General features: G+C 39.4%; 1 protein-coding gene across 2 annotated transcripts in view; it reads right to left on the bottom strand.

Moving 5' to 3' along the window:
* The window catches only part of CRISPLD1 (cysteine rich secretory protein LCCL domain containing 1), a 117,137-nt gene that overhangs the window by 44,050 nt on the left and 49,124 nt on the right, over positions 1-23,963 (bottom strand). For both annotated transcript variants that reach the window (XM_077270671.1, XM_077270672.1), the window contains exons 7-9: positions 14,184-14,363; positions 8,161-8,221; positions 3,058-3,124 (exon numbers count right to left, since the gene is read on the bottom strand). In XM_077270671.1, the coding sequence (XP_077126786.1) occupies positions 3,058-3,124; positions 8,161-8,221; positions 14,184-14,363 (308 nt within the window). The remainder of the gene's footprint in view (positions 1-3,057; positions 3,125-8,160; positions 8,222-14,183; positions 14,364-23,963) is intronic.

Raw genomic sequence — 23,963 nt, 5'->3', positions numbered from 1 at the left:
ACTATGTGGCTGTGTTATACACTACATGGGCTGTTATTTACTACATGGGCTGTGCTATATACTACGTGGGCTGTGCTATATACTACGTGGGCTGTGTTATACACTACGTGGGCTGTTATATACTACGTGGGCTGTGTTATACACTACATAGGCTGTGTTATACATTACGTGGGCTGTGTTATATACTGCGTGTGTGGGCTGTTATATACTATGTGAGCTGTGTTATATGCTACGTGGGCTGTTATAAACTACGTGGCTGTGTTATATGCTATGTGGGCTGTTATACACTCCGTGGGCTGTGCTATATACTCCGTGGGCTGTGTTATATACTACGTGGCTCTGCTATATACTCCGTGGGCTGTGCTATATACTCCAAGGGCTGTGCTATATGCTACGTGGCTGTACAATATGCTACGTGGCTCTGCTATGTACTACGTGGCTGTGCTATTTACTACATGGGCTTTTATATACTACGTTGCTGTGCTATATACTATGTGGCCGGCCGCGAACAATCAGCGACAGGCGCAGTCCGGCCATGAATTGGTGCGGGATTTGAACCACGCTTCGCTAATTGGTCGCGGTTGGCCGAATCCTGTGTATTCAATGTTTTATTCTAAAATCTTCATAAATAAACTACATACATATACTAGAATACTCGATGCGTTAGAATCGGGCTACCATCTAGTATATATATATATATATATATATATATATATATATATATATATATATACGGAAGGAGACAACTGTAGGATATATACTGTATAAACCAACATGATAAGACCACTTCATTTAGCTTTTGGCTAATGTTCTTCCTCTTGTAAGTGCACTCCTACTAATTTACATGCTTTGTTTTGTTTTTTTGTTACATGCCCTTATCTTCATCCCAAGTCAATATTTTAATAAACCATCAATTAAAGGGAATCTATCACCACGTTTTTGCTACCCTATCTAAGAGCATGATGTACAAATAGATACCCTTATTCCAGTGATGTGTAATTTACTGAGTTTCTTAATGCAGTTTTATTAAAATCACTGTTTTATCTGCTGAAGATTTATCAGTTTTCGGAATGCTGAGTTCTGTATAATCCCGCCCACAACACTGATTGGCAGCCTTCTGTGTTCACTGTGCATAGGCAGAAAGCTCTTATTCAGTGAGGGGGTGGGGTTATACAAAGCTCATGAATATGGAGGACTACACGACAGCGGGTGTACTAGTCCTCTAGTGAAAATATCTTGATGATCAAAAAGTGATTTTAATAAAACTACAGCAAATAGCCCAGTAAGCGCCACTTCACTGGAATCAAGGTTTCTGCCACTATATGATGCTGCTCTCAGATTAGGTGGGAAGAACCTGGTGACAGATTCCCTTTAAGTCTAAGCCTATGTCCATGTAGTATTTTTGAAGAGGATCTTTTAAAAACTCCTGAAAAGCTCCTCATTATTCGTTTCTAAGGGAAATTACACATGACCTTTTTTTAACATTTTTTGTTCCTGAAGAGGTTTTGAGAAATGCTTTGTGAAAAATAAAAAGTGCATGTAATGTCTTTGAAGTGGATGGAATCCAAACCAAATTTGGCACTGTAAAATCAAAAGGCAATAAAACAAACTTTCAGGAAAAAAAACTTTTACAAAACCTCTTCCTGACAGGTAAAACTCCAAGAACTCCCCAACACAAGGGCATTTACTGACGCATATTCCATTTTGAGGAACTCATTCTTGAATGCTTCAAAAAAACTTAATCTGAAATCATCCTTATTGTTCACATAATTCTAACCATCATAGTTTGGGAAGGTTTTCTGTTTACAGCATTGAAACATTTTTTCTATTTGCGGGAATAGGGTAATAGTAGAAAACCTATTGGCAGAAAAAGAAAACTCTGTATGAAACAGGGATCATTCCACGAACATAGCTAGGAGGACAACAGGGACATGTGTTTTGGGGCACCGATCACAAGCTGCGTTGCTTTGGCCAATGTGCACTCTGCTTCCCTGGCAATGTATCTGACTGAGACTTTGCCTCGGGTAATAGAAAGCCTTGTTAAGGCTTTGGGATATCCAAATAGTTAAACCCTCTAAAAACCTCAAATGGCAATTTAATCTAAAAAAAAAAAAGGAAGCAAGAAGTTTGTCTTATGCAATGAAACACAAACAGTTCACATCTTAGATTTCATTGCCATCGAATATTCAAGACACTTAGATTTAACATACCATAGACATAAATACATTTTATTTTTACCAAAACGGATTTTAGGTGTCTACTCCATGTATCTGCCATTACCTGATCATGCTCTTTTGCTTTATGCAAAATATAATCTGTTGGAATTAACACTTACTGTCTTAACTAGTCCATAAATGTTTTGGCTGACAAGGGCCACAGTTATGATCCACTGCTTAGTCTTTCATCAGCTGTTGACTTAAAATCTTGTGTTTCTTTCCAGCTTTGAGAAGTATTATCATCACAGACCTTTATTCGGACAACCACCTTTTCCACTACAGCATATGGATTGTTTAAAGTGAATAATCCCCCCCTTAAAAAAAAGTTGATTTATTCACTTTGCTCTCTGAAAGATGTTATCTACGCCTTTACTTATGCAATCTGTTTTCACTGTCAAAAAAAGTAGCTGTTTTAATGTATATGCAAATGAGCTTCAAGTGCTTTTGGTATGTTAAAGCACTTCCCAGGCCTCTACCTCCCTGGCACTATTCCCTGCAGAGCTCTACCTATCTCTGCTTCACTGACAGCTCAATGATTTGACTACACAGTCAAGTGAGCTGCCAGTTAAGGACAGAGAGGTGGGTGCTTGGGTGCCTATCCGAGTGTCTTCAGCATGCTCAAAAAATTTCTTCAAGTCCCCACGCCTGTATGTCTTTTGTTTGTTCGACAGCCGCAGCACATGCAGGGATTGCCTAACAAACAGGAATTCTCAGCATGTGTTGCGGCTGTCAAACAGCCATGAGACATATAGGCGCGGGGACTTGAAGAAATTTTTTGAGCACGCTGAAGACACTCGGATAGGCACCCAAGCATGCTCGCTCATCACTGATAGTTACTTACCATTTCATAAAATACACTTCCAATCACTTTGGCACTGCTCTCCAAACAGCCTGCTGAACATTCATATCTTAAAAAAAAAAAAAAAAGGCATGTTACAAAAAGAAGTAATTTCATAATAATTAATGTTTACTTTATTGTATGTCAAATTCTTTCTAATGAGAATGTTTGCACCATTAACACAATTCACAGAATGTTAAGGTCTCCAATTTCTTGTAATAGAACATGAATATATTATCATGACTTGTTTGCAAAACTCACAATAGTCCACAATATACAGTGGGGAAAATACGTATTTGATACCGATTTTGCAAGCTTTCCCACCTATTAAGAATGGAGAGTTCTGTGATTTTTATCATAGGTACACTTCAAATGTGAAAGACAGAATCTTAAAAAAATCACATTGTTTGATTTTTATATGATTAATTTGCATTTTATTGCAAAAAATAAGTATTTGATACAATAGGGAAACAGAATGCAATATTTGGCACAGAAAACTTTGTTTGCAATTACAGAGGTCAAACGTTTCCTGTAGTTCTTGACCAAGTTTGCACACACTGCAGTAGGGATTTTGCCCCACTCCTCCATGCAGATGTTCTCCAGATCTTTCAGGTTTAGTGGCTGTCAATGGGCAACATTGAGTTTCAGCTCCCTCGAAAGAATTTCTATAGGGTTTAGGTCTGGAGACTGGCTAGACCACTCCAGGACCTTGAAATGCTTCTTACAGAGCCACTCCTTAGTTGCACAGGCTGTGTGTTTCAGGTCATTTGTGATGCTAGTCACTTCTCATGGTTAAGCTGTGAGTCAGAGTGGTCAGGGAGTCCAAGGTCAGAAGCCAGGAGGGTACATGATAAACAGAAGGAAGAGACAAAAGCATAGTCAGGTAACGTTCTGAGGTCAGAGTACCGGGAGGATAACGGATCAGAGCTGAAGGGGTTAAACAGGTGACTGGTCAGAATGAAGTCCAAGGTCAGGCAACAGATCAAGCATATAGAACTCAAGGCACAGGGAGCACAAAGCACAATCCTCACAAAATGAATGTACATCTGGCAGTGGTCTGAGAGAAGCTGCTCAGTTAAGTAGGCATGGCCATTACCTGGGTTAGTGGAACACCTGAGACAGCCAATGCCTCCCAGTCACAGATTGGCTAGTCGAGCTGTCAATAATTACACTGACAGCTCAGCACACCCCTGAACCAGACAGGATGGTCATGCTGTCATTCAAAGTACAGACAGCTTCAGCATGCCCCTGTACCAGATTCGAAGGCCGAGCTGTCAGTAACTGCATCCCAAACACCCTGAGGGGTGGAACCATGACATCATTGTCATGCTGGAAGACCCAGCCATGACCCATCTTCAATGTTCTTACTGAGAGAGGGAGGTCGTTGGCCAAAATCATGAGAAACATGACCCCATCCATTCTCCATTCAATACGGTGCAGTCTTCCTGTCCGCTTTGCAGAAAAGTACCCCAAAAGTATGTTGCCCTCTCAATTGTTCACGGGTAGGACGATGTACTTGCAGTTGTACTCATCCTTCTTCTTCCTCCAAACACGGCGAGTGGAGTTAACACCAAAGAGTTCTATTTTGGTCTCTTCTGACCACTCTCATGCCTCCTCTGGTTCATAGAGATGGTCATTGGCAAACGTTAAAATAGCCTGGACATGTGTTGGCGTGAACAAGGTGACCTTATGTGCTTTGCAGAATTTTAATTCATGATGGCGTATTGTGTTACTAATGGTAATGTTTAAAACTGTGGTCCCAGCTTTCTTCAGGTAATTAACCTTGTTCTCTTATGTAGTCCTGGATTGATTCCTGACCTTTCTCAGAATCATCCTTACCCCACAAGGCAAGAACTTGCATGGAGCCCCAGACCAAGGAATATTGAGTCATCTTCCGTTTCTTCCACTTTTTAATAATTGTGCCAACAGTTGTTGCCTTCTCATCAAGCTGCTTTCCTACTGTCCTGATCCCATCCCATCCTTGTGTAGGTCTACAATTTTGTAACTGGTGTCCTTAAACAGCGTTTTGGTCTTGGCCATGGTGGAGAGGTTGGTTAGTGATTGATTGAGTGTGTGGAAAGGTGTCTTTTATACAGGTAACATGTTTAAACAGGTGCAATTAATACAGGTTATGATTGCAGAGTAGGAGGGCTTCTTAAAGAAAAACTAACAGGTCTGTGAGAGCCAGAATTCTTGCCGGTTGATAGGTGATCAAATACTTATTTCATCCAACAAAATGCAATTAATTATGTAAAAATCATACAATGTGATTTACTGGTTTTTATTTTTAGATTCTGTCTCTCACAGTTAAAGTGTACCTACGATAAAAATGTAAGACCTCTGCATTCTTTGTAGATGGGAAAACTTGCAAAATCGACAGCGTATCAAATACTTATTTTTCCCACTATACATCACAACCATTGGGTGGCTAATTAGAGGTCTACTTGTCAATGATTTTTCTTGGGACTGTGAAGCTAAATCTAAGAAAATTACTGGTTTTCACTCTTTAACCATTATATAGAGTTCGAGACTTTGCTGCTAGGATTCCCTAAGTTGCAACCTTAGTCTCTGTTAAGAAAAGCTGACATATTGATTTCCATATGTGCTAATAAAATTAGAGCCAAAAGTATAATCTGAAAGGCCTGAGGTCTGGAAAACAGAGTTTCCTCACAAAAGTAGACAGAAAGAGGGTCAGGACAGGTGAACAAGGTCAGTTTACTAGTCTGGTCAGTAAATTAATGGACAAACCAGAAGTACATCTTCGTTCAAACAGAAGCCTAAGGAACTTTACTGCTTGGGCGCCAAACAATGTCCTAAAAAATGCTTATGGTGACCGATGGTGCTTGTGGTAGCTGAGACCCATGAGGAAATGAGAAGAATGTTGTGCATCAAGGCTGAGGAGAGGATGGGCACAGAAGAGAAGGAAGAGAGGAGCAGCTATGAGAAGACAGTAGCCAGTGAAGGCAAAAGTCTCAACTAAAAGTGCAAATGCATAAACAAAGAAGGTCGTTGCACAACCAAATAAGTATGAACATAACATTAATTATTAATGCAAAAAAAAGAGCAAAAAGCTCCAGGGACATTTAAAACCACAGAACGTCAAAGCCTGTAGATGTAAACATGGCAAGCATGGCTGAAAAAGAAGCAAGGCACATTTGCCTTGTTTCCATGTACAGGCTGTCAGATGTCCTAAACATAGTATTCCCATGCAGAGTTTTACAATATTTCAATTATCGCTAATAACTAGTGATGAGCGAGTATGCTCGTTACTCGAGTTTCTCCGAGCATGCTCGGATGGTCTCTGAGTATTTTGCCATGCTCGGAGATTTAGTTTATGTCGACGCAGCTGCATGATTTGCTGCTAGACAGCTTGAACACGTGGGAGTTGCCTGTTTATTAGGGATTTACACATATATTCAGGCTGTCTAGCAGCTTCAAATCATGCAGCTGCATCGACATAAACTAAATCTCCGAGCACAACGAAATACTCGGAGACCACTCGAGCGTGCTCGGAAAAACTCAAGTAGCGAGCATACTCACTCATCACTAGTCATAACTCATATGTTATCTATCCAGCTTGTTGGCTATTAAATTGTCAATTTGGGCAGTAGCTATATGGTCTTGTTCTGCCCTTGTGACAGTTGTGGGACACAGGCACACCTTTTAACTATTCCTTAATGTATCCTGATTTTCAGTGTTTGTGGATGTTGTGTTTTATTTGCTATGAACCTTTTGATATTAAAGATTGTTAAGTTATATATTCATATTTATATGGATGTGCACTGGCTTTCTTTGCTCATATTTGTAGTGTTTTAGTTGAAATTTCCATTCCCATGCATCTGCACACCGGTAGCGCTCCATGTATTGTCATTTATCCTGTGACCACTTTTCTTTTTCTATCACAAGGTGCTACATCTTATAGCATAAAAATCTCCTGGCAAGGTATGTAATTTTTTTCCAAAGCTGAACATCTTGCTTTACATATTCAAGAATATGTAAAGTCAGGAAGAAATCTAGAGATGGAGGCATCTGTATTTGAAACTCTTCACAGACAAGACAGAAAAAATCTTCTTGTAGTAAGTTAAGCTTTTTGTTGGTATAACAGAGCAAAATATTAGAGAACATAGAACATGCTGAGTCAGGTTTGTTACTTGGGCATATGACTAAATACATCACATTCCAAAGAATAAGGAGACTATATACAAAATGGAAATACGTTGTGTCCTGTACTTATAAAACATATGTTTTCAAAGATTCCTTTGAATTATTACACCGTTAACATGTGTGAGATTAAAGCGCACACGTCTAAGAAAAAGAAGAGCCTAATCTACCTGAATATTGTATAAATAAAAGTAACATCTATATTATTGTACTAGTAACAATTAAAAAAAAACATTAAACGGGTATTCTTAAATTCTTAGGTTGCTTTTATGAGTTAGACAGCATGAAAATAAGCAAGTTTGCAATTGACTTGCTTTTCCTATATGCCATCATTCTCCAGTAATGACAACTTTTATCTTCTATAGTCTACAGCTGGTTTCCATGGAGCTTGGCTGAGAGTGTGCAGTAGATACATGCAAGAGAGGAGTTAATGTTCGACATTCCAGTCACCTCTCTCCAGTCCGTTGATTTCTATAGAGAAGTTTGTTGCTCATCTCCCTCCCCATCACTTCCTCTCCCTCTCATCTTCTGAAGAAATACAGTTATCAATCATCAGCTCTACAACTTCTGCTTCTCACAGCTCTATCCTCTTGCTGTCTCTGCTCTTTCTGTCTGGATTTCTGTGCTTGTTCAAATGCCCTGTTATTTTTATATGTAAATACAATGATAAAAATGCACTTCCCCGAATAAACTACTGATAGATGAATTTGGTGCCACAGATCCTGCGCTAGGCTTTATAGTTCTACTTATCCTATAGCTCTGCTACTATCCAGAGCTGTCACTTAAGGAGGAGCGCCCACCCTACTGGACACCATAAGTAAGGAAACTTAGGAGAATGCATTGCTCTGAGCTGCTCAAGAGACAACTTGAGAATACCCCTTTCATCAACTTAGTAACATGATAAGCAACTTTCCCTATTACATAATATGTCCGCTGTTTGATTACCTGTTACATGTTGTCCCTTTACATTGATCCCGCAATCTGACTTCACAAGATACTATCTGAGCTGCAAATTAAAAACAAATCATAAATACAATATTACAATTGATATTCCACAAGGAACTTTTGTTAAGTACTTATAGTTCATAGAGTAGGGCTATGTTCACTCATCCATTTGAACATTCCACTTGTCTATTCCATTTTGAGAAACAGTCACACGGACCTAGGGCCCAATTAATGGAAGCAGAAATCAGTCACAACATTTTTTCGTAAACCAAAGTCGTGCTAAAATGTAGAGAGTTTTGGCATTTTCACACCCATTTCGCTCAGCTATGCAAAAATTGTTGGACTGGAGCGGTATGGGGGAGTGACGCTACAGACTATTAATTCATGATAAGCAGTGGCATTACATATACCGTAATTGTTACTCCAGTTCCTTATGGTGCATGCTTTTCAGACACACCTAATTAATTAACAAGTGTTTGCCTCTTAATGAATCAGGAGTGTCTGATTCCAACATGCCCCCTCGCCAGAATCAGCATAAACATCATTGATGAATCGGGGCCATAATGTCCATGATGGACCAAAATGGAACTGTTGTAAAAGTCATGTGAACAGAAGCAGAGGGACTATATGATGTATTTATGGGTTCACCCTACTCTACATTTTGTGTCTGTTATTAGAACAGAAAAGCATGAAGCTCCAGGAAGACCATGAGTTGTATGCAACCTTATTTGACGCTCCTAACCTGCCATCTTGGTTTGTGTTCTTTTTTGCAAATAACCTTTTTTTCCTACCTAATGATATGTACAATAATGACAATAATGTCTAACAATCAATTATAAATGGATCATTGCATGTTCAGCTGCAGCTGTCCTGTTACGACTCCTACCGGATATTGATGTCTGCAGTTCAGTGGGGGGAAACGGCTACGAGAGCATAAGAGCAGCGCCCAGGTGAGTATACATTTTTTTTTTAATTATGCCCCTGGGCTTATGGATTTTTATTGGTAAAACTATAGAAAACAGCTCCAATATTTAAATTTAGGATTTAAAAAAAGAGTATTAGTACAATTGACTAAGTGTCTTAGAACTCACATACATTATTTAGGTATTGGCTCTCATTAAGGAAACTGAACGCAGCTTAGTGAGGTACTGGCTCTCAGTAAAGAGACTGGTGGAGTATGGAGTTGTATTGGAAATGTTCAATGAGGATACATGCAAAAAAAGAAAAAGCTGTATCAAGGCAGTCTTCATTAGCCAAATCCTGCTTTTCACTGATAAGGTATAAGTAAACCTTAATCAGCTGCCTGCAAGATAGATGTCTGACTTGACTAATATTACTAGTCAAGTTGCAAGGCTACTATAAGGGTATGTGCTCTCTTATAGAAAATTCTGCTGCAAATCCTGATGTGTTGGCACGAAAAATGCTGCATAAAATGTGGGTTTTGCTGTGTTTTTTGTTGCACTTTTACATGTGTTTATGTTGCTGATTTTTCCCCACTCATTAGTATGTGTGAAATCTGCAGCAAAATCACAGAAATAATTACACATGCTGCAGGTCGAAACCTTATACAAATATCAAAAGAAAAATTAAAGCAACATGTGCATTATACTTCACAATTCTCATTTACTTTTCTATGGCTAGGAGTCTCTTCAGGTTTTGTGGCAAAACTGCTCAGAAAAAATGGAAAAAAGTTATCAAAACTCAACATGTGCACAGACCATGCAGATGCTGGGATTTTATTGCTTAAACTTCTTGAAGCATGATAGTAGCAGAACGTTCTGCTACAAAATCAGCCGCAACTAAGCTAAGCGAGAACATACGCTTAAAGGGAACCTGTCACCCCGTTTTTTCCGTATGAGATAAAAATACTGTTAAATAGGGCCTGAGCTGTGCATTACAATAGTGTATTTTGTGGACCCCGATGCTGCCGAAATACGTTACCAAAGTAGCCGTTTTCGCCTGTCAATCAGGCTGGTCTGGTCAGATGGGCGTGGTGACATCGCTGTTTCTTCCCCCAGATCTTGCTTATTTTTCTGTTGGTGGCATAGTGGTTTGCGCATACATAGTTATTATACATAGTTATTAAGGTTAAAGGAAGACTGTAAGTCCATCTAGTTCAACCCATAGCCTAACCTAACATGCTCTAACATGTTGATCCAGGGGAAGGCAAAAAAAACCCATGTGGCAAAGAGTAACTCCACCATGGGGAAAAAAATTCCTTCCCGACTCCACATACGGCAATCAGACTAGTTCCCTGGATCAACGCCTTATCAAGGAATCTAGTGTATATACCCTGTAACATTATACTTTTCCAGAAAGGTATCCAGTCCCCTCTTAAATTTAATTAATGAATCACTCATTACAACATCATACGGCAGAGAGTTCCATAGTCTCACTGCTCTTACAGTAAAGAATCCGCGTCTGTTACTATGCTTAAACCTTCTTTCCTCCAGACGTAGAGGATGCCCCCTTGTCCCTGTCTCAGGTCTATGATTAAAAAGATCATCAGAAAGGTCTTTGTACTGTCCCCTCATATATTTATACATTAAAATAAGATCACCCCTTAGTCTTCATTTTTCCAAACTAAATAGCCCCAAGTGTAATAACCTATCTTGGTATTGCAGACCCCCCAGTCCTCTAATAACTTTGGTCGCTCTTCTCTGCACCCGCTCCAGTTCAGCTATGTCTTTCTTATACACCGGAGACCAGAACTGTGCACAGTATTCTAAGTGTGGTCGAACTAGTGACTTGTATAGAGGTAAAATTATGTTCTCCTCATGAGCATCTATGCCTCTTTTAATACATCCCATTATTTTATTTGCCTTTGTAGCAGCTGCCTGACACTGGCCACTGAATATGAGTTTGTCATCCACCCATACACCCAGGTCTTTTTCATTGACGGTTTTGCCCAGAGTTTTAGAATTAAGCACATAGTTATACATCTTATTACTTCTACCCAAGTGCATGACCTTACATTTATCCCCATTAAAGCTCATTTGCCATTTATCAGCCCAAGCTTCTAGTTTACATAAATCATCCTGTAATATAAAATTGTCCTCCCCTGTATTGATTACCCTGCAGAGTTTAGTGTCATCTGCAAATATTGAAATTCTACTCTGAATGCCCCCTACAAGGTCATTAATAAATATGTTAAAAAGAAGAGGGCCCAATACTGACCCCTGTGGTACCCCACTGCTAACCGTGACCCAGTCCGAGTGTGCTCCATTAATAACCATCCTTTGTTTCCTATCCCTGAGCCAGCTCTCAACCCACTTACACATATTTTCCCCTATCCCCATTACTCTCATTTTATGTAACAACCTTTTGTGTTGCACCGTATCAAAAGCTTTGGAAAAGTCCATATATACTACGTCCACTGGGTTCCCTTGGTCCAGTCCGGAACTTACCTCTTCATAGAAGCTGATCAAATTAGTCTGACATGAACGGTCCCTAGTAAACCTGTGCTGATACTGGGTCATGAGGTTATTCCTCTTCAGATACTCCAGCATAGCATCCCTTAGAATGCCCTCCCGGATTTTACCCACAGTAGAGGTTAAGCTTACTGGCCTATAATTACCGAGTTCAGTTTTTGCCCCTTTTTTGAATATTGGCACCACATTTGCTATACGCCAGTCCTGTGGTACAGAGCCTGTTATTATGGACTCTTTAAAGATTAAAAATAATGGTCTATCAATGACTGTACTTAGTTCCTGCAGTACTCGGGGGTGTATCCCATCCGGGCCCGGAGATTTGTCAATTTTAGTTATTTTTAGACGCCGCTGTACTTCCTGCTGGGTTAAGCAGGTGACATTTAATGGGGAATTTTTATCACTAGTCATTTTGTCTGCCATGGGATTTTCTTTTGTAAATACTGATGAAAAAAAGTCATTTAGCATATTGGCTTTTTCCTCATCCTCATCCACCATTTCACCCAGACTATTTTTAAGGGGGCCAACACTGTCATTTTTTAGTTTCTTACTATTTATATAGCATGCCCAAGGTCCCGAATCCACTGCACAGGGGAGGGAAAAGAGCGCGATCTGCGCTATTCCCCTGGTTATCGGTGGGGGCGGCCATCTTCCTGTGGCCGCGCATGCGCAGATGGAGCGCTCTGCTGCCCTGGGCTTCAGGAAAATGACCGCGGGATGCCGCGCTTGCGCAGATGGAAATCGCGGCGGCCATTTTCATGAAGCCGAGATGCGAACTCTGCTTCAGGAAAATGGCCGCCACGATCTCCATCTGTGCATGCGCGGCATCCCGCGGCCATTTTCCTGAAGCCCTGGGCAGCAGAGCGCTCCATCTGCGCACGCGCGGCCACAGGAAGATGGCCGCCCCCACCAATCACCAAGGGAATAGCGCAGATCGCGCTCTTTTCCCTCCCCTGTGCAGTGGATTCGGCACCTTGGGCATGCGCAAACCACTACCCCACCAACGGAAAAATAAGCAAGATCTGGGGGAAGAAACAGCGATGTCACCACGCCCATCTGACCAGACCAGCCTGATTGACAGGCGAAAACGGCTACTTTGGTAACGTATTTCGGCAGCATAGGCGGGGAATCGGGGTCCACAAAATACACTATTGTAATGCACAGCTCAGGCCCTATTTAACAGTATTTTTATCTCATACGGAAAAAACGGGGTGACAGGTTCCCTTTAAGGGGTGGACATTGACTTAAATGGAATCTGTTAGCAGGATTTTGCTATGTAATCTGAAGACAACAGGAGATAAAGGCTAAAACAGATTTCATGGATGTGTCACATATAAGGCTCTGTGCTGCTGTTTACTTATAATGAAGATTTTATCACTAGGAGATTATCATTGACCAGACTACAAGGCATACGCTTTCTAGACTGACTCCACCACCTCCTGCGATAAGCAGCTCACTGTCTATAGACTATGTGCATACACAGCCAGGCGTGGGCGGGGTTAGCTTTCTTCAGTTCTGCTACACACTAAATCTAAAAGCTCTGATTGCGTCATAACTTCTGCACCCAGTAATCTAAGTAATACATTGTTGGAATCAGGGTCTCTTTTCTTACATTATGCTGCTCTCAGAAGAGGTAACAAAACATGTTGACAGATTCCCTTTATAGGGTAGTTACCTTCAGTAGGTGGCACAAATGAGAGTTTTCTTTTCTTTGGGAGAAAGGCAAATTGCATGTTTCTTTCTAAAGAAGCATTGCTTTTAAGACTCAATTGCTCTCTTTAAGAAACTTTAATACGTTACCAAGGGCATAGCTTTCAGTTAGGGTGCTTTCACATTGTGTTCGGTGGCCACATAAGGGCATACATCCAAACTCCAACATATAAAGGGATCCTGATGTCTCCACCAACAGGGCCATAGACTGTAACGCTGCCGAATACGCGAACGTGCACTCTATGATCTACATCATTTTGGTAAGACTCCACCTCCTGTAGGCAAACACTCCTGAAAATGATACATGGCAAAGCGCACATTCATTCTGCCCTCACCATTACTGTCTATGGCCCCGTTGGTGCAGACGTCCAGGTCCCGCTTTGCGGGGGGTCAGAAGTAAAATCCGATGGGGCCAATGAACGCAACGTGAAAGCACCCTTAGCCAAACCCCGATTAGGGCCATATTTCCCTGAAGCAGCTTCCTGCTGTTGGGCTCTTGGCTTGGCTAGTAATTCTACTCACGTTGGAAGGCTCTTTAAATTATTTGAAATTGACTTAAAAAGTTAGCTCCCTAAATTAGCTGGCACCAGTAAGATGATTTTCTTTTCTCTGCCAGCTAATTTACATACATTGATTAGCAAATACCAAGATATTGCAAGAGAATCTACAGAAAATCTGTTGCATGCCAGTCAAACAAAAAAACAAGTATAATGGACCTATCTAATTTGGTTACAACTATCAACAGGCAATTAGGTAGAAAATCATGCTACAAAAAAATCTAACGACTAAGCAGTAATAGAGGAGAATATAGATGCATAACTGGAGTTGAGAGTTACGACAATATGTAATGAAGACTCTAGTGTGGCAGTAGAATGCAGAACTCACACATTTGCTCGGTGCTGATGACTTCATTGTTATCATAGCTGGCAGTCCTGGTGGAACTCGTTGGCGAGTGAGTCCTCGCTCTACTTTGAGAAGTGGTGTCAAGTGCCTTTGTACGTTGTCTCTCTATCTCATTGGTTTCTTCTTCAGGCTCAGGAATAGGATAGTGAAAATCTGATCCATCTGCCAAAGGGTAAATAAAATCATGTGGCTATACACCAGACATATATACTTTATAAACATATGTAAAATATTGGTTAGGGTTAAATGCCATTTCATAGCATTTTTAAAAAGATGTTACATCTGAGCTTGTGTGAAGAAATGTATGTTGGGAATCGGCCCAGAAGTACACTCAAGTGACCTTGTTTGATCTCTAGGAAAACAAGCATGGCCAGACCAGTAATAAGCATCTTCCCTACACGACTGCCAACTGTGTAAATCTCAACCTAATTACTAGTTGTGGTTTAAAAAAAGAAGACTCTGGTTCACTGGAGACTGAGGTAAGACCACCAAACTATTTCTCCAGGGGACATCAAGATGGCCATTAATCCTCATGTCAGGAGGCATGACTCCAGTGTTGAAATGTCTTACAAAATATGGATTATTCTGCATGAATACACAGAGATACCAGATACACGGCCCTTTCACAGCAATAGGTAAATATTATTATCCATTAAAAAGTGCCAAGTGAGGTCGACAAACAATACCTTGCAGGTTATTTTTACATTTTGCCTATTCAATGAACTGATTCACGTGAACTGTGTGTTTATGACCATAAAAAGAGAGGGATAAATCATTTAGATTTCTTGATATTACGATATTTATTATCAAACTGTAGGCTAGAAATGTGCAGAAATGGTAGTGTAAAATAAATGTAAAAATTGTTGCAAAACAATAAAAAAAAATGGAACCATAATGGTATATCCACCAAACATCAAAAACTTACCAGTAGTTGTGCTATAGAGTTTTCTAGTTATGCTTGTTTAAAAAAAAATTGGCCCACAACCTGTATGGATGCCATTATGACTCCCATAGAAGTTGTCACCTGTTTTCTCAAGGGATTTAGCAATGATCACTTTCAGATAATGAAGTCTTGTGCACCTTGTCCTATTCGTAAGAATATCATCCATTCACATTATCTGCCAGTTGTGATGTGTACATGTATTTTATGTCATAACCAAAATTCATAAATCACCCATCAATCCTCCAGGACGACCCATCATGGCCTCTTCTGATTTCATTCTGTCTCTACTCTCCAATTACCTAGAGAAAATACTTATACCTCTGAGTAAATACACACGATCCTTCCTCCTGGAAATCAGACAATTCATACAGATCTTTCACAACCAACCCCCAGTTTCCCTTGAGGGCATACTGGTGAACCCTGACGTTAATAGTCTTTACATTTCAATTTCACATGACAAGGGTCTTGAGGCGTTTTCCCACTTACTCTCTACCTCTGAGATGCAGGATGACTCCATACAATTTTTACTAAACCTTTTATCCATGGTCTTACGAGGAACTTTTTTTATTCACAGATGCTTGGTACATCCAGACATGCGAGACCACTATGGGTTCCAATGTAGCCCCGGCGAATGCTAATGCCTATTTGAATTTATTTCAAGAACAGTACGTCTACACTCTTTTTACAATTTGCTAGCTGTTGGTTAAGATACATAGAGGACCAATACTGCATCTGGTCAGGTCTCCTTGAAACTCTTAACACCTTTTCCACCACACTTAATGCTGTTAGACATGAACTTACTTTCACCCTCAAACATGACTTCCATCAAATTCCATTTCTAGATACACTCATACTAAAAAATCCAGACAGCAGGCTCTCCATGGACCTTTATTCCAAGCTAACAGACTGCAACAACTTACTACATTTCACCAGTTGCCACCTCAGGTCCACAAAGAATAACCTTCCATAATCACAATTCCAAAGGGTCCCAAGGATAGTATCCACAAAAACTCTATTGCCACTAGAATGCGTGACATGTCCAACAGGTTGAAGGACAGACAGTACCCCCCCTCTCTACTTGAACAAGAGACTGACAGGATCTTGTCCATGCCACCACCGCGTACATCTAGCATCAAGTGTGACTGCATACCTTTTGCACATACCTATCACCCATTCATGCCCAAGATCCACAGACTCATCCATAAACATTGGCTGCTACTGCTCCCAGCCTATCCCTCCATTGAGACTTTCAAAGAACCTGCCCTAATGTACAACAGGAGACCCCGTAACATCAAGGATACTCTCATCAGAGCTGACTTGGGCAGCACGACATGTATACCTACACAACAATTTCAACGCACCAGAAAGACAGGCACTTTTCTTTGTCTTATTTGCGTTGCCTACTTGAATGTAATAAAGTCCAGCGAAGTCCATCACCCTAGAACACGGCAATCATTTCCAATCAAGGAATACTGCACATGCAAGTCCAACTTCGTGATCTATGTCATCAAGTGCCCTTGTGTGCATCTCTATGTGGATGAAACAATTACAACACATCAGGGATCAGATAGCTAGTCATATATCTACAATTCGATGTGGCACAAGTTGGCTACCCATTCCTTCACATTGCTCCACAGCTCTACACACTATATCACAATTATGGTTCCAAGTCCTGGAGAAGGTCCGAGGCCATGTACAGGGTGGGAACCACATTACTCTAGTCAAGCGGAGAGAATCCTACTTGATCCATAAGCTCCAAACTCTAGCTCCACTGGGCCTTAATTGAGAGCTTGATCTTTTGAAATAGAAATTGAGACACACGCCCTACTGATCAAATCTTTTTATATTTATTTTATTCACTGAATAATAACTTATTCTTTTCCATTTCAGAACAGTTTAATCAGGAAGCCAAGAGAAATCCCTCATCCTCTTCCCTTTTACACATACCACCATTGGTGACACACCTGTGGTAAGTTCTTTTGTCTCCTATACCTAACCCTCCCCCTCCTTTTTCCATACCTCTTCCCTTTTTGTGGCATGTCCTCCCTTTGTCATACCTTGTGCATGTAACAAACCCCACTCCCCTGTCTCACACTTATGTATGCCATACTTTGCTCCTATCCTCTCCACCATTCCCCCGCCCCCTGAGTCATTTCCTAATTTTCCCTTCTCCTTACCCAGATCCCGTATATTACCATCATACCCTTTCACTGCTCCACGGCATGCTCCTAACATGTCTGGCTGCTGTGCCCATGGGGCAGCCTTGGTCTCCTACAAACATCATTCTTCTTTTGTGAATGTTAGCAATCACCCTAACAATGGTCACCTTGTGTGCGACACGTTACCACATGACCACAGTTATCCCCACCCACTCACGCCAGGACACGTGCTCTGCACAGCGCCACCCCGCATCATGTCCCCGATCTCTATGACCATGAGTCATGTGGTGCATGACGCATCACCACATGACCCCTCCCTCTGCCCACGTCACTGAACATCGAGGCTCTGATAACATACAGTGCCGCCCCTCCTCTGCCTCCTCTATACTCTAGTTATGGCCAACTCCTGGGAAACACCCACCATGACCCAATGCTCCCAGACTTGCGGCCTGCTCCATATAAGATGCTCCACACCCACAAGACATGCACACAGGAGACATGGAAGCGACCTGACAGCCACAGCTACTAAGGTAATTTCAGCATGAGTGTCATACCCCTCCTTACATTTCTGTCCCATTGACTACTCATGCTCTATTTTACACCTTCCAGGAATCCACCATACACTTATCCCTACTGGGATTTCCATATGTCATTTGGGCGCTATACAGGTACATAGTACTTTTGCCTCCCCTCTCACCCTCGGTCTCACCTTTCCCCACAGGGGTTTCAACCTTGCTCTACATCAACATTTCTATTGATCTCTATGGTCTTTCATATTTTAAATTGTTTGCTACATGTTTATAGTCAATGGATTACATTTCAATTAAGGTTCAGAAACAAAATAAGAAAGAGATACATATTTCTTACACCTAACACATAAACATGATGCAGCTTTGCGGTTGTGTCATCATATGAATTACAATGTTGTCATAATATATTTTCTCCTGCCAGGTATCTTTGTTATATTTTTGTATGTTGTAAATATTGTAAAACATTATTTATATACTATCTATGTTTGTGCATTGACATCCTGTTTTTGTTCCACACTTCCCTTAATGCGACTATGTGACAAAGGCCTTGGAGCGACTCAAAACGTTAAAGTCGCTTCTATCATATATACTTTTGCCTTGTCCGCCACTTGCACTTGCCTTGAGCAATAATTAAAATTTTAAAATATTTGCACTAAACTTTGTGTGCGATGAAAATGTCTCTGCCCTGCGTACATAGGGCACGTGCCAAAGCAAAGTAATCAACACTTCTAACTTCCCAATATGGAATTGAGAGTAGATCCAGCTTATGAGCACTCCTCCCATCAAAGGTTTTATCCTCTTAATATATTGCAGTCATCATATTATATAGCACTGTGTACTTACAATTGCTCATTTTGTCATTTTACCCCATTAATTCTTCTCTTTTCAATTAAGTCTTTGACATCATGTGGTTTAAAATAGGTTAGCTGAATCCTTCTAAGGTCTATGCAGAAACAGGAAGTCTATATTCCCTGCATGACTGCATGGATCATCAGTCACTGCAAAACTTCTTGGCAGGGGGAGGAGGCAGCAGCTGGATCAGGAGTTGAAGAGGGCAATGATTTATGCAGGGAAAATAGACTTCCTGTTTCTACATAGAGCAGAGAAAAAACGAAAAATGTACCAGGTAGAAAAGTATAATGAGTAATTGTAAGGACACAGTGCTATGAAATATGATAATTGCAATATATTAAGAGGATACAAATTTTCATAGGAGTGCTTCTTTAACCGCTTTCCGACATTGGGTGTAATAGTACGCCAATGTCGGACTCCCTCCCTAGGATGTGGTCTCCGGCGCTTAGTCCACAACTGTTTTAAACAGCTGACATGTGCCTCTAATAGCCGTGGGTGGAATCGTGATCTACCCATGGCTGTTAACTAGTTAAATGCCGCTGTTAATCTGTGACAGCAGCATTTAATGCTCTCTTCCGGCACGTGACTGTGGGTCACTGATGGGTTGGCATGACAACCAAAGGTCTCCAGCAGACCTCTATTGTTGTCACTACTGGATTGCTTTAAGCACCGCCCGGTGGTCAGTGATCATAGCAAGTCAGCAATTCTGCTACATACAGATGATCAGATCATCGCCTGTACGGAGCAGAGCCGATCGGACTATAGCAGCTTCTAGTCTCCCATGGATACTATTGAAGCATGCCAAAAATAAAAATAAAATGTTTTAAAAAATATTAAAAAAATAAAAAATATATAAAAGTTTAAATCACCCCCCTTTCGCCCCATTCAAAATAAAACAATAATAAAAAAAATTAAACATACGCACATTTGGTATTGCCGCATTCAGAATTGCCCAATCAATATAAAAAAAGAATTAAACCAATCACTAAATGAAGTAATGGGAAAAAAAGTCAAAACAACAGAAAAATCACGAAAAATGGAGACGCTAAGGAAAATGGCGCAATTTTTTTTTTTTTAAAACAAACTTTGGAAATTTTTTTCCAACACTTAAGTAAAAATAATTTATACATGTTTGGTGTCTGTGAACTTGTAATGACCTGGAGAATCATAATGGCCGGTAAGTTTTAGCATTTAGTGAACATGGTAAAAAAAAAAAAAAACAACTGTGGGATTGTACTTTTTTTTGCAATTTCACGGCACTTGGATTTTTTTCCCGTTTTTACGATATGTTAAAACCAATAGTGTCGTACAACTCGTCCCGCAAAAAAATAGCCCTCACATGGCCATTTTGACCAAAAAAATCAAAAAGTTATGGCTCTGGAAAGAAGGGGAAAAAAAATGAAAACATAAAACCAAAAATACCTCTGATCATTAAGGGGTTAAAGTCCAAACGCAAATAGCTATCTAATTATGCTATGATGTAGATTCTTTTGGGCATCTGAAGCCCAATGAAATAAAGAGATGATGACAGTCACCACAATTATGTGACATTCAAAATACTGGTATCTTCCTCATCAAGAAAAGGTCCTTGTGGTCTCTACAAGTGTAGTTATAGTTGGAAGGTTAGTCCATCAGTTACATCAATAATCTGTGGCTGCTGAATGGGAGCCATTAGAACCACATCTTACCTGATGGCATCCACAGCCCTTCTTTTTGGATTGGCTGGCCTGGTACATCGTCGCACTACAATGTTGAATTTGTGCCAGGATAATAAAAAAAGGAGCCACAAATGCTGTCAGATGCGGTTCTTAGGGCTCCTGTCCAGTGGCCACAGATTACTGAAGTTGCCAATAAATTGGGCCTTAACAATTGATATGCACCAACTCTAGCGTCTCCCACCTCTGCACCCCTATAGTTACGTCCCATATCCAATTATATGCATATTTGTAACGCAATTAAGACAACACTTTTACACAAGTCCATCCAAAAAAATGGAATTTTGATTTTAAAATCCTATAATTCTACAGATAAACAAAATCCTATATAGAAAAAGATACCAGAGGTAACACCTTGTACGGTCAAATGAAAACAACTCACAAGAATATATCCTTAAAAAATTTCATCAGACCAAAGAATTATTTTGTTCAATAAAATATAATTTTATTAACATAAGATAACAATAATCATTAATATCACCACATTTATATGTAGAAATCTTATATTTATTAAAAATTATATAAATATTACATATAATAATAAACTGTATATAAAAATTATATAAAAAATATACAAACAGATGAATTATTCCCCTGAAATAGAGGTTTTACCAAGAATACTAAATTTAAAAATTAATATAAAGAAACCACGTGTGTGCAGGACAGGGCAAGCCCAAGCTGATCAGCACTACTAATTAATATGCAGCAATATATATATTTAAAAAAACCATAACAAAAATAGTGATACAGATACACATATGTATATATATATACACATATATGTATCAAAAATGAAAAAAATAATAAAAAATAATAAATCGTGAGTAAAATCAATCAGATAATATAATTTATATAATTGTGCAATCGTGCAAACAAAGTGAAGTCACCAAATCAAATTATATGCAAAATTAAATCAGACAATGAATAAACTCACAAATCCATCACCATAATGTGATTAATTCATACCATAATGCTGCCAATAATAAAGTGACATGTGCCAAAATATATTACAGTACTAACCAGCAAAGGATCGCCACTGCCCCGCACACACCACTCCAACGCACGTTTCGCTCGCCGCTTCGTCAGGGAGTGGTGTGAGTGGGGCATAAGGCCTTTATATAATAAAATAACAGCTGCCCAGTATATTCAATTACGGAACGCTATAATTATATGGCGCCGAGATACCGCATACAAACGCCGCCGCCGCCATGACCGGAAACCGGAACTACGTCACCAAGAGCGTCATCTGACACTGTTAGTAACCCAGACCCCGGAGTCAAGCCACAGGACGGAAGCGGTGCATGCGCACATCGGCGCTCAGCATCCCCACAGCCATTTTAGAGAGGGGCAAAAGAGCCAGAAACAATGAACCAGAAAAATTGCAAAATACTATACAATGATATGAATGATAATGCGATTATAACCAACTTTATTAGCACACCTAATCTAAGAATAATACTGGTGAATACACACCAAACATTTAAATTCAATATTAAATCCTAATGTGTTTAATGGACACCAACACATACTCACATACACATGTATACAACTCATATATCCATAGACATGTGAATCACTGTGTACTCATAACCCATACATACCATATATATCTGAATGACACACTAAAAATATGTTAATTGCGTGTGGAAAATATAAATAAACAACGCTTATAAAAATAAAAGCATATATAATTTATAATATACATTTATATTTTTTATTTTTTATTATTATTTATTTTTTATTATTTTTTATTTATTATTTTTCTATGATTATGCCTATATAGTATACATGAGAGTGGGCTGGGCAGTCATTAGGTTAAATCATGAAAACATAGGTGGTTGTTACATATATAGTGTTGGATTATGTGTAGGTATTGTAAGAATGGGTACATAGGTGCACATTTTTTTTGGGTATACATAAATTATATATGCTTTTATTTTTATAAGCGTTGTTTATTTATATTTTCCACACGCAATTAACATATTTTTAGTGTGTCATTCAGATATATATGGTATGTATGGGTTATGAGTACACAGTGATTCACATGTCTATGGATATATGAGTTGTATACATGTGTATGTGAGTATGTGTTGGTGTCCATTAAACACATTAGGATTTAATATTGAATTTAAATGTTTGGTGTGTATTCACCAGTATTATTCTTAGATTAGGTGTGCTAATAAAGTTGGTTATAATCGCATTATCATTCATATCATTGTATAGTATTTTGCAATTTTTCTGGTTCATTGTTTCTGGCTCTTTTGCCCCTCTCTAAAATGGCTGTGGGGATGCTGAGCGCCGATGTGCGCATGCACCGCTTCCGTCCTGTGGCTTGACTCCGGGGTCTGGGTTACTAACAGTGTCAGATGACGCTCTTGGTGACGTAGTTCCGGTTTCCGGTCATGGCGGCGGCGGCGTTTGTATGCGGTATCTCGGCGCCATATAATTATAGCGTTCCGTAATTGAATATACTGGGCAGCTGTTATTTTATTATATAAAGGCCTTATGCCCCACTCACACCACTCCCTGACGAAGCGGCGAGCGAAACGTGCGTTGGAGTGGTGTGTGCGGGGCAGTGGCGATCCTTTGCTGGTTAGTACTGTAATATATTTTGGCACATGTCACTTTATTATTGGCAGCATTATGGTATGAATTAATCACATTATGGTGATGGATTTGTGAGTTTATTCATTGTCTGATTTAATTTTGCATATAATTTGATTTGGTGACTTCACTTTGTTTGCACGATTGCACAATTATATAAATTATATTATCTGATTGATTTTACTCACGATTTATTATTTTTTATTATTTTTTTCATTTTTGATACATATATGTGTATATATATATACATATGTGTATCTGTATCACTATTTTTGTTATGGTTTTTTTAAATATATATATTGCTGCATATTAATTAGTAGTGCTGATCAGCTTGGGCTTGCCCTGTCCTGCACACACGTGGTTTCTTTATATTAATTTTTAAATTTAGTATTCTTGGTAAAACCTCTATTTCAGGGGAATAATTCATCTGTTTGTATATTTTTTATATAATTTTTATATACAGTTTATTATTATATGTAATATTTATATAATTTTTAATAAATATAAGATTTCTACATATAAATGTGGTGATATTAATGATTATTGTTATCTTATGTTAATAAAATTATATTTTATTGAACAAAATAATTCTTTGGTCTGATGAAATTTTTTAAGGATAAATTCTACAGATAAAGCTGAACGACATCAGATTATATTACCATTAAATCCATTCTACCTTTATTGTTCTACCTTTATGTATTGATCAACATATTTATAAAGCGACTCACTGACTTATAAGTTTCTGACGGAAGTTCTAAGTTGTATAACAGCCTAGATCTAAGTTTACCGTTCTACTAGTTGGTATTAGAAATCGTAACCAAGGTCAACATAACTCTAACCACAGCCCTGAAGCCAGCATAAGTGTGAGTGTAGACATCGGCTATTAGGGTACAGTCACACGTAATCATTTTCCACCACAAATCCGTGGTAAATCTGCATTAAAATGTGCATGTGTTATA

The sequence above is a fragment of the Ranitomeya variabilis genome, chromosome 6 (genome assembly GCF_051348905.1).
Source record: "Ranitomeya variabilis isolate aRanVar5 chromosome 6, aRanVar5.hap1, whole genome shotgun sequence".
Classification (NCBI taxonomy): Eukaryota; Metazoa; Chordata; class Amphibia; order Anura; family Dendrobatidae; genus Ranitomeya; species Ranitomeya variabilis.
This window is presented reverse-complemented; position numbering and strand designations above follow the sequence as displayed.